This window comes from Glycine soja, chromosome 4 (assembly GCF_004193775.1).
Source record: "Glycine soja cultivar W05 chromosome 4, ASM419377v2, whole genome shotgun sequence".
Classification (NCBI taxonomy): domain Eukaryota; kingdom Viridiplantae; phylum Streptophyta; class Magnoliopsida; order Fabales; family Fabaceae; genus Glycine; species Glycine soja.
The window spans coordinates 50,698,377-50,713,727 of NC_041005.1; the positions used below are offsets into that span (position 1 = coordinate 50,698,377).

At 32.2% G+C, this 15,351-nt stretch overlaps 1 protein-coding gene across 1 annotated transcript; it reads right to left on the minus strand.

Moving 5' to 3' along the window:
• Positions 1-3,517: 3,517 nt before the first annotated feature.
• Positions 3,518-11,785, minus strand: LOC114410361 (ACT domain-containing protein ACR3-like). The gene is made up of 9 exons (XM_028374284.1): positions 11,651-11,785; positions 11,481-11,576; positions 8,442-8,550; positions 7,942-7,987; positions 7,277-7,391; positions 6,698-6,765; positions 5,648-6,259; positions 5,108-5,212; positions 3,518-3,997 (listed from the first exon to the last, which is right to left on the minus strand). Exons 3-9 carry the CDS (start codon positions 8,510-8,512, stop codon positions 3,677-3,679), a joined length of 1,338 nt encoding a protein of 445 aa, XP_028230085.1. The 5' UTR covers positions 8,513-8,550; positions 11,481-11,576; positions 11,651-11,785; the 3' UTR covers positions 3,518-3,676.
• Between the last annotated feature and the right edge of the window lie 3,566 nt (positions 11,786-15,351).

Below are 15,351 nucleotides of genomic sequence, written 5' to 3' on the forward strand. Positions count from 1 at the left end.
CGTGTCATGTTCTAATTGGATGTCAATTCCATGAAAGATGAAATGCATTGTTGTTTTCATTGATCAATCAGAACATGACACATGACAATTATCATCTAATAAGATCGTAACACGTAGCAGTCAACATTCCTTTGTAACCGTTAACGTCCAATTGTGGTCTGGGGGACCAACATTGCACAATTTTACAAAATAGGGGACCAAATTCGTGAATTAAAAAACTGAGAGACCAAATCCGAAATTGGAGATAAAGTGGGAGACCAATTTTATAATTTTACCTTAATATATTTGTAGGATTACCAACCAAATTAATGTTAGATTAAAAAATTAAGTCAAATTATATATTAAGGTCTTGTTTAGCCTATTATAGAATGTGTGTTATTTTTTTTTTTTGGTAAAAACAACTATCAGAGGAATATTAAAAATGTTTAATGTGAAGAAGGCTTTTAAAAAGACTATCAGGTCATGTTAGGCTTTTAAAAAGACCAGATCGAGTCAAAATAAAAGCCTGTAATAAGCTATAAGTCAGACTCAGGCCTAAAAAATTCATCATATGCTAGGCTCAAACCTTTTAAAGTCTAACCTGCCTATTCTCACCCTAATTCGAACCTTGTCAATGCATACTGATTAGCAAAGGATTGATTGTAACGGTGCTTTCCATTCATTTCAATTGTGTTCATCCAACTATAGGCTAGAAATGTAATTGAGGATAATTTTTTTTTTTAGAATCAGTCAAGAGAATAGATCATAATAGAAAAAACAAAAGATATAAATAATATCCATGAAAAATTATAAGGTCCCGATAACTAATTTAAGACCATTTAATACAAATTATACATATCCAAGGTTATAAAAATTTGAATAACATAGCATCCAACAAAACCAGAATAATGTCCACCGCATAAGACACAACACAGGCATAGACTAGAAAATGAGCACGTTATCCCTCACAAACACAGAAAAAGAAAAAGAGGTTGAGCCCACCATTTCATAGAAATCAAGCTCCAGAAGGGACCTCAAAATTTGAAGGAAATAAAATTATACTATTTATTTTTACTTGTCCAGCTTGTTTGATGTTGATTGCTATGTAATGATCCGTGGCCGGTCCAATGTTGTTCAAATGTTTTCTCTCTAGTTTATACCTTCCAATTTGTTTCCTTTGATTTGTTTGTAAAGTTGTTGGAGGAGTTATCAACTTGCATAATTTATATGGTTTATATTTGATAAGATTGACGAGAAGTTGATAAATAAGTTTGTAATTAATTGAAAGTTGGAAATTTAATTTTTTGAATCATAAGTATTTATTTGATAAGATTATTTATTGAAATAGCTGAAAAATATAAAATGATAAAAAATATATTTATGTGATATTTTATATTAATTTTAACTTTATTGATAAAAATATATTTTGAGATATTTATAATTTTAGTTTTAATTAATTTTAAATGGTTGTAATTTTTTTATTTATATAAAAATTATTTTAATTATATCTTTTACTTTTAATTATTATATTTGTTACATATTGTGATTTTTTTAATATTCATGTTACTATATTCTAAAATATTTTCAATCAAATTTAAAATAAAGTAAAAAACATTATTTTAAGTAGACATCTCACTTTCTTGTAGTAATGCCCTTCACTGTTCTCTTTCTCTTTCGACGGGTCTCTCTCTACTGGGCCATTAACAAATTAAAGCTCATATTCATTCTTGACAACTCGATGCAGTGAATTATTGTTTCGTAACACTTTCTTTATTAACGGAACCATCCCTTTTTAATTTAAGAATTTTAATTCCAACATATATTAAATTTTTTTTCTTAGAGAAAACCAACCTCAACTAATTGGGAGTTCAACTAGGTAAAAACTGACAAAAAATCAGTCCAGAACTAAACTTGGATACTATATAAATAATTCAATTTTAACTTCAATACATTAACCATTTGTGTCCAATTACTTAATTATATTAAATTTTCTTTTTGAATTAGTATTAAATTTTTAGAAAAAAATTAAAATATTCTTTTTAAGTTTCAAAATTCTCTTTTGAAATCAAAATTTCGTAATTTAGAAAATGAAAGCACTGGCCTTTGATTTTGATGTATGTGAAACTCACCCGACCCACCCTCCAGTTCCCTATATGTTTTTGTTTCTTTTATGGTACTTGTCATATAGCCAAGATTTGTTTCAACTAAAGATGTTCTAACCAATATAAGTAACACCTAATTTGGATTCAAGCAGGAAAAGTTATAGACTAAAAATTAAAAGGAGTATAATCAGAGTGATGCTAGGTGCACCCAGCATTATTGTTGGTGCACCCAACATTTTAAGTCAATGGGCGAAAATGCCCTTCACTCAAGTTGATCCCTATGACTCATATGGATCAACTTGATTCGTATGCGTAATTTTAACTCACGGATCAACTTGATCCATATAGATCTTACAGATCAACTCATGCACACCCAGCAAAATGCAACAAAATGGCGTACCTTAAATGCCGACGATGATGAAACAACCACCGCAATAATCACCATCGACCCGTAACACTTTTACCTCAACCCAAGCAGCAACTCTCTCAACAATGAAAAACCAACACGAACCAACAACAGAGGGAGAAAGCGAATAAAAAAACAATGGAGGCGTAAGAGAAAAAATAACACTGCAACCAACTTTAAAAGGAAGAAAACACCAGGGGCATTTAGGGAATTAAAAAAATTGCTGGGTGCACAAGCAATAATGCTGGTGCACCTAGGATCACCCGTATAATCAGGGCCCTTTTTCCTTGTAGCCCAATGGGGTTCTTGATAGATGTCCGGACCAGTCCAACTTAATCAAAGGAATGAGTAGTAAAACTTTTTTTTTTCTTTTAACAAATAGACGCTCTATTTTAATTTCTTTTCTGATCCATAAATTCTCCTCTTTTTACAAATAAATATTTTAAACTTTAATTTCACCTCCCAACTATTTCTGTTAGTTTTTAAAATACTTATTTTGGAAACAATTTGCAAAACTTAATAGATTTTAGATGAGAAATAGACTGATGAGTAGTCGGGAAATCTTTTAGAAAACAATTTTAAAAAAACCAAAGAGCATTTATTTCAAGGTATATTGCATTACCAAGAACCATTCTCAAGAATATTGTTGAAATATGAAGCACAAATGTGTATCAAACTCATTAGATTCGGTCCCTCTGTTCTTATGTAACTTTTGTTTGTCTTTATTTGCTTGATGCGAGACTTGGTGGTTCTACTATAAATATTTTGCCTAAATAATTACTTCAATTTTCATTCCAATGAAAATATCATATACTCACTTTTCACCGTATAAATAGGAAATAAAGTGAATATAAAATATTTTATAACTAGACCTATTTAATTTTATATATATATACAGAAGACCCATTTAATCCATCAAAAAGAAAAACAAAACCTATTTAATGACATCTAAATATTAAAATGCTAAAATATCATTTATGATTGGAGAAGGGTAATGGGGGCAGAGAATTAAAACAGGATACATGAGAGATGAAAAAAGTGTAGAAGGCGGAATATAACTGAAGCATTATTGTTATGATATTTAACAATAGGTCAAAGTCCATGTTTGAGATACAAAACAGCTTTATTCTTCTATACATAATCATGTGCCTTTTACTAAGGAACCAGACCATATGCATGATTATCATCATCAGGTCAAGAACCTTTCCAACAAGTTACCAAAGAAGAAACTAGTTTTAGCCCATCCTCGGGTCTCTGGTGCTTTGGCATTGCTTGGCACTCTCTTCACATCCACCATCATTGTCTTACCTATTTCTTTACGAAGTGCTTCCATAGTTTTCATGTCCACAGGGTTCCCTGATGCATCCCTCACGTAGAACACATTCAGTGCTTGCTCCCCTCTTGTTGATACACCTGCCCTACACACTGTCAACCCATTCTCTCGTAGAATCCTTGTTACTTCTGACAGCAACCCCACTCTATCCTTCGCACACAGCTCAAGGCTCACTCCCTGTGTTCACAATCAAGAGAGTCAATGAATGACTTCAGATATTGTCTATTCCTTGAAAACTAATCAACATTTTGAAGAAAGTGACAATAAAGAATATGATAAGAATTTAATTTAAATATACTTATCCGGTGGAAGTTTTTTTTACAAGATCATCCCATCGTAAACATAAATTATTATGTATAATATAATTGTTGATTTTCTAATAACTACTTTAATTGTTATAGTTATGATGATTTCTAATTGGTTGATAATGTAAACTTACAATGTTTGAAAATTAAACTCAAATGACGGTTGACATGACCGCATTATTGATATTCAATTCGTCATAAGCTTAATTTGAATATGATTGAAAAGGAAGTAAATAAATAAATAACTCGTCCTTCATCTGGATTTTTGTGCTTTTAAGATATAGGGATGCAGATGATATTACATGGAGCATATAGATTCTTAAGCTCTATTGAAGACAAATGACCATCATTGTCACTACTGGATATGATGGTCAGATACAATCTGAGTAGCCACATGTATTTGCCGTACCATTGCAGCAATACAAGTAGATAGCTGCAGATGCAAAAATGCAATAATTCTGTTAAATTCAGAAAACTTTCTATTGCAGAATCACATACACTACATACTAAGTAGAACAATAGCCAAACTTTCTATTACAGGAAAATGATAGGTGAAGGATTCTACTCTACTTCTACTCCTATCATTCTACAACTAAGAGATAAATGTAACAATTATGGTTCTTTATTGATTCATTGACAGAGGGATACAATATATTTATAACAAACACACTCAAACAGATTTCTAACAAACTCTATTCTATAACCCACCTATATGAGATATTATCTACATCTATCTATTATTATTAAAAGACAAATAAAGGATATTAATACTAACAATGGACCTAAAAGTACATAGTACTATTAAAACTCTATTGGGCCATAGAATAGTGTATTATTCGTAACAGAAAACTTCCAAACTAAACCAAAATCCTTGTTTAGAGCTAAGATTTTAGAATCAGAAGTTCATCCGTCTTTGTTTTTTTTTTTTTTTTTCACAATAGTTAAACAAGCATAAAGAAATCAATTCAAATCTGAAAGTTACCTCGCTTACTCTTCTTCGAATAGCAGCTTCAATACATTGGATGACCCTTTCTTTCTCTCCTTGTGTATCAAGCGTGCATCCATCCATATGTCGAATAAAATACTCCTAAAAGTACAACATCAACTAACTCACTCCTAATTTAGTAACTTAATCCAAGTTCAAATATGTTTCAGCTATGTCATTTCTTACAACTACATGCTTCAAAAAATTTGTAACAATCAAGTTGAAGCAAATTTAAACATACATGGATTGAATAAACATAATTAGTGGTAAAACCAAATAGATAAAAGATGGATACATGGATCAAGATATTCCTATTGTCTATAAAACATTATTCTATTTCTTCATTAGACCATTTGAAGGAACAAATCCTCCAAAAGCAATTTCATGTTTTCATACAAATTTTTTTCTTAAGAAATCAAACAAATATGTTACAGACAACCAGTTGCACCCTGGATAAGTGAATCAGCAGACTCAATGAATAAGTCCTCTGCATGATTCATAAATTAACATGCAGAATAGAATATCAACGTAATATACCTGCAATGCATAAGGGCCATCTGATGAGACTGTGGCATGGAAAACAACATATTGCATATCAGTAAGAGTGCAAACAATGTCAAACATGAGTTTTGCCCTATCTTTGCACTTCACACTGACCACTGAGTACCCTTTTTCCTCACAACGTTCTATTGTGATTTTTGGCCTTAAAGAGGGAGGACTATCAACCTCTCTTGCTACTGCATAACTTTCATAATCCCGATCAGCGAACAACATTTGGTGAAGCCGCCGATCCATATGGGTGGAACCCATGGAGAAACTGGTCCTAGCAACTTTCTCACCATCACATCCACGTAAGATGTTGTTGAGCTGCTCCTCCATAAGAGATAATCTGTTTGCTTCATCTACAGCTTGGTTTGTAGCATCATTGACATAAAGAACACAAGCGATTCGCCTGTTATGAGTCCAAACTTCTGCTGCAAAAACATTAAAATGGAGGTTGGCAAGAACAGCTGAAATCTCAGACAAGAGACCTGGGCGGTCTCTGCCAATTAGCTCAATGGCTGTATGATCACCAACAGAATGCACTCCAACGCGTTTGCTTGGCCAATTTTTCACCCCTTCTGTGCTCTGGCTCTTTGGTCCTAGAGCCTATTGTAAGAAAAACTGTTAAAAAGTATCTCTCAGTATTTGATATGCATTATTATACAGGTGCTATACTGCTATGCAGTCAAGGGAATGGTAGGGTGAGCTGGTAGTAAGGGTACCTGATCTCTGGTTTCTTACTTTTTTCTACACTTATGAGTAATATCACTATGATGTACCTGATTTATACTACTATCATAGTTTTGGATGGAACGAAAAATAGGAACTCTCAATCATGCCTGGTTTCTTTGAGACAGATAAAGTTTATTCTTCAAAGATTCCTCCCTCATTGAGTATATTTGTATATATTCATAGAGTTGTGATACTTCAAATTTTCACCTATAATTTTCAGTCTTTCACATTGTGGTTACATAGTTAACATATTTAATGAAAGAATATATTTGATAAATATGTTGGAGAAAAAGCAGATGGTTAGATAGTTACCTTTTCAATGAAGTCGATGGTTTTGCTATCTGTTATCTTTTTTCCTTGCTGATCCGTTACATGAAATACTGTATTTCATTAGGTGAACAAGTTAGCTTCTTGAACATTTGATTCAGGTAAGGAGTGTTGGGGCACATGTGAGCGACTGAGCATGTAGGTGTGCGTGTCTGTTTTTGAAAGAGAGTAGATAATGTTTTTCTAAACCTCATGTCAAACTCATTTTCTTGACAATTTTAGATTAGCTGCAAGACATACAAGTGCACGTTTGCTGTCCAAGAACTCGGATGCAACGACAAAAATAAAATACAAAAACCAAACCTTTTTTCTCAGCAGGTGGAGTTGCCTAATCAGTAATCAGTGATGCAAAGACACAAGAGAGGGAGGAAAACCACTTCATGTTCTCATGGATACATTCATATAGTCAAGAGAATAATGACAGTAATAGAGAGAAACTTGATAGCAGCCAAAGTTTTCTATAGTCATCCACATTTAATTAGGCCAATAAAAAGCATGAACAGGACACATCATTGTAGTTTTTAATGCATTTCAAGTAAAAGTTCAATTCAGTCTCAAACATACCATCCATAAACCAACCCCCATCAGAAGATATGTAAGCTTTGGTAATTATGAAGTCAAGGTCTGTCAAGATTTGCACAACTTCCAGCAGAATTCCAGGTTTGTTAACACTATCAACCTGTGTTTTTTTTTTTTGGGGGGGGGGGTTGGGGCAATAAAAATCCATTAGTAGAGTATAGCGTTACAGTTGCATATTGCAGTCACTTGTCTCCAAATAAATGATGCTTTCAAGAACTAAGAAAAATGATATTCTGATGACTATGCAGTGGGTATCCTTATGGTTCACATCACTTACAAGGAATAAAGAAATCTTTTATCATAGTGGATTAAATTTTAACAGTGTTTTTATCTGTTTAATTTTCAGTTTGAATTTTGTAATTACTTCTCTTCATGGACTTAAAAGTAGAACAGAACGAAATATTTCAAAAAAATGGTTTCTGCAAATTCCTAGGTGGATTGATCATGATCCTAAAGTCAAATTATGTTTGACTGAAGCTTTGACTTTAGATTGAAGTCACTGAGGGCTAATGAAATCTCATTTGACCTATAAGTTTGAAAATCTAGGTTCTGAACTTTAAACACCACATAAGCTGGTCTTCTTAAGAAGCTCAATGCCCAAATCACAAACCACAACAAAAGTCATAATTTATTATTTTGAGAAATTATACCTTGATCAGTGTACAATCATGGCAACTAGCATTGTCCATAGAGACCCTGCGAAGTGTAAACAAAATTCACCATCAACGAATCATTTCTTTCAACTTTCTAGAAAGTCCTACTATAAAACCCAATTCTACAAGGTGTTGGTGTTGATTATCTCTTTTTTATAACAAGGAGAAGTGAGGAATTAAAGCAGCATTTTTAAATTTATATATTGTTCCATTCTTGTTTAGTAAGGCTGAGTTAATGCAGTTAATTGACATTCAGGGGATTTTTCTTTTGGGTACATACACTTTTTTAAATTTATATATTGTTCCATTCTTGTTTAGTAAGGCTGAGTTAATGCAGTTAATTGACATTCAGGGGATTTTTCTTTTGGGTACATACACTTAGGAAAATGATTATGAATTTATGATTAGTGATCCCTTTCCTTTAGTTAGAAAGAGGCTATTCAATTTGATGGCCATTCAACAACAAACTTGTAATTCCAGAGAATAAAATAGCAAACCTTGGAGGGTTCATTCTATTGCTGAAGTTCTCATACTCAGGATCAAAATATGGCCAACAAACTTTAGCCATTAAACCAACTTCTCCAATCAATGAGGTTCTTCGTTTTCCTGCATGAATGCAGATTAAAAAGCATGAATGCTTGGTAACAGGGAAGAAGCATGCAGATAAAAAAAGTATACCAACAAGAAAAAGGCTAATCATTTTAGGGATGGACAGCAGAGCGAAGGGACCAACAACAGTTTAACAGTTACTAGCATATATTTTTGGACTTAATAGATTTTACATACGAGTATTCAGTGATTTTTAGTTTAATATCATAGCCATACTATACTTCAGTCCAGCAACAGTTAGTTAGTAATAACTATACAGTTTTTGACTTTGGTGCAGCGATAAGTAGCATTATTCAAGATAAATGTTCACATAGCAGTAACAATGTGTGTTATAGGAAAAAGAGGTGCAATTCTGTTATTTCAATATTTACATTATTTTTGTTTGAGTCGGGAACAGAGATTCTAGTTTGGGTAAGGTGACTAGTAAGTTATGTTTTCTTTTTCTTTTGGTCAGAGATCTTCCAATATAACGGACAACATTGAAGCCCTAGTGCATATTCTTGACTCTTACATCAGACATTGTAAGGTGTCAAACATTGTAAGGGAGCAAGTGATCAGTACAATGCTAAAATGCTTTCAGTCACTCACTATTTCAAGCATCCTTCCTTAGCCCTTAGTCCTTATTACAGAATCTATGATTCCGCATGCTCCTTCTCTTGACCTTTGAACATGATTTTAGGAATAAGGTAAATGCTGACTGTTCCATGTGCAGTGGATTACCAAAAGTTTGGAGAAGGAGATAAGAATAAAGGGCCAACAAGAAGAATGCCTGGAGCATCACGGCATCACCAAAAGGATTTTACTTTTTCTTTTGATGAGCACAGCCAAAAAAAGCATTTTACTTTACAAAGTTCATCATTAATTTGGTTATTTTGGATTAGTTTTCTCATCATATATTTTTTTTCAATCGATACAGTTTCGTTTCATTGAGAATCATTTCATTCCACCTACCTTCATTAATGCAAGAAAAAGAATAATGTGTTGGAGGCAGAACCAAATGAGTAATAATTAAATAAAAAACAAAACCAAACAAAGTTTTATAATTTAGCTTACTCTTTTAAACAACCAAGCTCACTCTTAAAAAAGACACATAAAATTGGAATGTGTTACTTTGAGAAGGAGATTCAAACGAAATTAAAATTTAATTTGGCGAAGAGACATTCTCAAGCCAATTTATGTGATAACAGCCCGAAGGAATTGAGACTGAAACTAGGCCACGCCAGGGACTTGTAAAAAGGCAGCACACGCTTGGGTGAGTAAACACAATAGATTCTCGAGCCAAAAAAGCAAAAACCATTTGAATGTGACATAAAGATTTGATTCCAATTCCAACCAGAATACTAATTTTTATTTCAATCATCACAATGGGTAAGTCCATGCCAAATTGTCATCACCGTATTATCTAAAATTATCTAAAAATCTATAAAGGTCCCCGCAATCCAACTTGACCAATACTCTAACAAGCGACATCTTCTAAAATTGGAAAAAAAAATATTTCGAATTAAGAACATAATCCGTTAAGACATTTTTGTAAACTTTTTTCAAAGAAAAAAATAGATAAAGTATAACATAAAAAAACCTAAAATTTGTGTATATTTTTTTTTTCTTCTTTTAACTAACTATGTCTTTGAGAGTATTGTACGGGGTGGGATAAGAAAATTGGCTTCCCCAAGAAATAATTAGTTGGGACTGGGGCGAGTTTGGACAAAGCAATGCAAGTTACTACTTGGGCAATACCCGAGCGAGCGAACTACCTTCAAACATGGATAGAAACAATGCAAACCACATGGTGCTTAACGTTTCGACTATAAAAACTAAAGCAACATCCAAATTAAGCATAAAATGTCACATATACCACAATTTGAAAGCTATTGAAACCTTTTGTTCATTGTTGAAAACTTTTTTAAATGTATTTCTTAAGTACTGTTAGTTAGTTCAGCTCTCATTAAAATTAGAGTTTCACCTTTATAACATGCATAATAAAGGTGATAACTGTGTATATTAAATATTAATATATACTACCACCTACAATACTCTCAAAGATACGTGTTTAATGAAATATACTCAAATTATAAAATAATTTTATACTATCATTTAATTATAAATAATCTTTTTTAATAAATAATTTTATGTTATCATTCAATTATAAATAACCCTTTTATATGAATAATTTTATACTATTATCCAATTATAAATAATCTTTTTACATGACTTTAAAGATAATTTTATAAAAATCAATAAATTTATTGTAATTAAAAGATAATATAAAATAATTTTCATAATATAAAATAATTTTACCCTATCAATATCAATACATATTTTTGTTTTGCTATAAATAACTGGATGTAATTTTGTTTCTAAAAAAGGGCGCAGAATAAAGAACACAAACCACAAGCTCTCAAATCGATGTCCTGTATCCACTAATTCATTTTGGCATAGTTTACTCGACGAACAGAACCTTAACAGGAACACACCCGAGTAACAGTATCTGGTGGGCATGTAGAATGATGGACTAGAAACAGGAACAAAACGATTAGATTTTTTTTGTTTTTGTTTTGTTTTTCCACTTGACTTTGGAAATATAATAACACTATTATATTGTCAACTGAAAACGGCGACGCACCGCAACTACAGCCGCCATATCTCTATCGAAATCTCAACCCCGCATGTTTTTCGCCCCCACCGAAACAAAACCATCCTTTTTTTTTTCTTTTCCAAAACACAAAGAAAAGAAAAAATACAAAGAGGAGTCACCGAAATCAACGACTAATATGGATGAAAACTAGTCTAGAGGCTAATTAGAGGAAGAGAAATTATTCATTGTATGGTAAGTGTGTGAGTAGCTAATTCAGCACAAACACTACTTCCTTAGATAACACAATTCACATGGAAGTTGGAGAAAGAAACACATACATATGTAAACATACCTTAATTTTTTCCAAGGGTGGGTTCTCCCAACATTCTAACACAAGACCAAAACCTTGCAGCTCCCGAATTGTCACATGAGGGACATGACCACTGGTCTGAGTGATGTAGGCGGAGTCACATAGATATATAGAAAGAGAGAGAATTAAAAATAGAGCACTTTAGGAGAAACCTTAGTGTTTCTCCTCTCTGCTTTCGACGTTGGAATACCACTCAATTCAAATCTGTCTCCTTTCTCTCTCTCTGTGCAAAATAATAACTCGAGCGAAGCAAATGGAAAGGCTTGGAAGTGGCGTGCCCAGAGGTGCTGGGAAGTGGGAGTCCATTAAATATCAATAATAATAAATAATTACGTGAGAAGAAATATCCTATTAAAAGACGATCAATAAGATACTTTTACAGTTATACAAACTAACAAAATGAAAAAAAAAAAATCACTTTCATCTTAAAAATAATAAGAAAGGTGAATCAATTGGTATAAAATTGTTTTAACTTAATTTATAATTTCAAATTTATAGTTTAAATATGTAATTATGAAGGATGATTTTAAATCATCAAGAATCGAATCTTGCATAACATTAAAAAAATATGTTAATTATGTCACTCATAATAATCTTATTTGTAGTCTTATACCAAATAAACACTTTTATCCTTAGGATTTTATTTTGTGCACTATACTGTACAAAATAAATATTTTTTTATATCATTAAATTCATTATAAATATTTTTTAATATATAAATTATGATATAATATTATTTTTTAACAATAAATAATTTTAAAATATTTATTGACATTTAATTTAGAGATAGTGATAAAAGAATGGTAGTTTGAGATGATTAATAAACACTTTTTTTTATTAGTGACAAGGTTAGTGGGTGAATGAAAAAAAAATATTGAGAATGTCTAATCGATAAAGTTATTACCAAACTGTCCTTTAGACTGCCGTCCCTGGAAAGATATAAGTATTACACCACAATTCCCTCTTGTGTTAAGATATACACTTCCCTCCCTTGATAAATGCAAATATATTACACTTTATTTTGTTCATAATTTTTTTGTTAAAAATAGTTTTATGACTAAAATATCTTTTACACTCCACTACCTTAAGAAATTTAAATATTACACTTTTTTTTCTTATTTTAAGATATAGAATTTTCCCTTTAATAAAGATAACATGTCATAATTATATTTTTTTTATCAACAACAAATTTATGTCATTTTAAAACTGTTAGAAAAGTGTAAAAAAGAAAAAAAAAATATTAGGTGATCCTAAGTATTACGTCTATATCCTAATTTTTATTTAGATCGGGAGATAGGACTTTTGCAATCTTTCATTACTTGCGAAAGACTGAAAAGTTTGTGTGGTCAAAAGAGTGTGAGGAGGTGTTCGATCGGTTTAAAGAGTTTCTTTCAAGTCCACCAATTTTGACAATGCCCTAACAAGTAAGGGCTAGCTCCCTTTAATGCTATATCTCGTTAACTCTTGAACGCATTTCACTCTGATCAAACTCCTCACACTTATTATTGCCAAACACTCATTAAGATTAGCCTCGATACCACTATGCATAAGCATAAACTTGAGGGGCTTACTTGCCTGCACACCAAAAGAACACCACGTGGTACATAATCCTAACCAGTTTGTACATGCATTCAAGTATTTGGTTTTCTTTTTTAAAATCAAAAGAATTAAATATGTGTTACACAAATATCAATTGAAATTATAAACAAATAGTAATCTAAGACGGGCTTAATAATTTCTTGTTAAAACCACCACAAATTGATTTAACAAAAGCAAAATCAACTTTCAAAGCAACTTTAGTATTAGACTTGAGTTCAAGATCTAGCCTTGTGTAGATCTTGCAATAAAGGGGGACCAGAGATTTTTAGGGTGGAGAATACAAGAATCCTAAAGATCTCTGGCCATACATGAAAAAAATTAAAAAAAAAACATTCAAAACAAAAAATCAGACATCAGCAGAAAAGAGAAAAGGTAGTTGAAGAAAAAAAAACAAGAGAAGAGGAAGAACAAAAAAATGTACTTACTTGGAGGTGGCCGCGGACGATCGCGAAGGGGTAAGCAGGAAGGGGGAGGGGCAGGGAGGAAGGAGAAGAAGGTGGAGGGAAGGGGTAGTGGTAGGAAAGAAAAAGAAAAAAATGGAAGAAGAAAGGTCAGGACAGAGGGAGGAGAAGAAAAAGAAGTAAGTGTGAATGTTGGGGAAAAGAAAGAAAAAGGAAGCGAGAACGTTGGGGGAGCGTGAACATTGAGGGAGAAGAAAGGCACCGTGAAAGGAAGCACTGTGTACACAGTGATAGTAATGGTTGAAAAATTTATACACTATAAATTGGTCCAAACAGTAACAATTTGTACACTCAATTGTCATTTTCATTTGTCAATCTCTATTTTCCAAACTCAAGCTCAATTAATTTTTTTTTCAAATGGATCCAACATCAGTTTGATTGGCAAAGTTATAAAATTTTTTTTACAAAATTACAACATGTTTCCTTCAATAAAAAATTCACAAAATTATTCTCCTTCACCCCCTCCATTTTTTACCACTACCACCACTAAATTATTTTATGTCAAACACTCAAACTCATTATACCGTTAATTCTCAAAGTTCGTAAACATTTCCTTCAATCCTATCAAAGAGTTCTATGATGGTTTCAAATGATGACGTTGGTTTGCAGTTTCCACAATTTTCTACCCAAATTGGGTAAACGAGATCGCCGTTGAGGAAATAAGAGGGTCTTCGACAAAAAGGAAGTCTCGAGTCGCCTTTGCAATTGAAGAAGACACATACATCATTAGTTCATGGCTCAATATTTCAATTGATCCGATTGTTGGTGTTGGTCAAGGAAAAAAAAATTGGTTGAGAGTCACGAAAAATTACAATAAATTTCGAAGTGAACTCCACGGAAGAGTAGTTAATCAACCGAAATGGTTAGAGCAGTTTACTGAAAATTACTCTAAAAGGACAAAGATTTTCGCATTTGAGGCATATTCATCATCATCTAATCTATAAACACTGGTCGAAGATGTTGAAGCTGACAAACCGTCTCCAATTATCCGTCCAATGGGGCAAAAGGCAGCCAAAAGGAAAAACAAGGGAAAAGGAGTAGGAACATTTACCGATCTTGTGGACTTGACTGGTGTAGAAGAAGCAATGAGGGAAATAAATATTCTCAATGCCAAACTAGCAGCCTTAAGGGAGAAATAATTGAAAAAGGAGTATTACGACATTCTAATGAAAGACACATCTATAATGTTTGAAACTTAACTCGAAGACCATAAAGCCTTTTGTAAAATAATTAAGCGTAAACTAGGAATTTACTATTAATTTGTTAGGTAGTTTTAATTTGTTGTAATCATCTTTTAATTTGTACTTTTAGTAATTATGTTTGACTTGAATTTTTTTAAAAAATTTGTAACTGTATTTTAATTTATTCTTTTTTTTTATTTGTGAAACTTGATTGTTATGAAACTAGCCAGTATGAAAGTAGTCGTTATGAAAGTAGTCGTTGCAAAATTAGTTGTTGTACAATTTGTTATTTTATTGTTCAATTCTCATTTATTGTTGTATGTATCCTTGAAACAATATTCTTCTTTCACTTGTTTGTGCAATCATTCATTCATACAATGGGTCGGAATAATGACTTTGATAGAGTTTGAAAATAAATTGTTTATGAAACACTTGACAAAGACAATGATAAACAAATCATGAGCTACTTATGTGCGATGCAACAACAAGGAGGCAACAACAGTCAACATAGAAGGCCTAGAAGAATCATTAATCGCAATTGTGAAGATGGACATCTACGATTGCTGAATGACTACTTCTCAGAAAATTCGGTATACATAGAGACTCAATTCC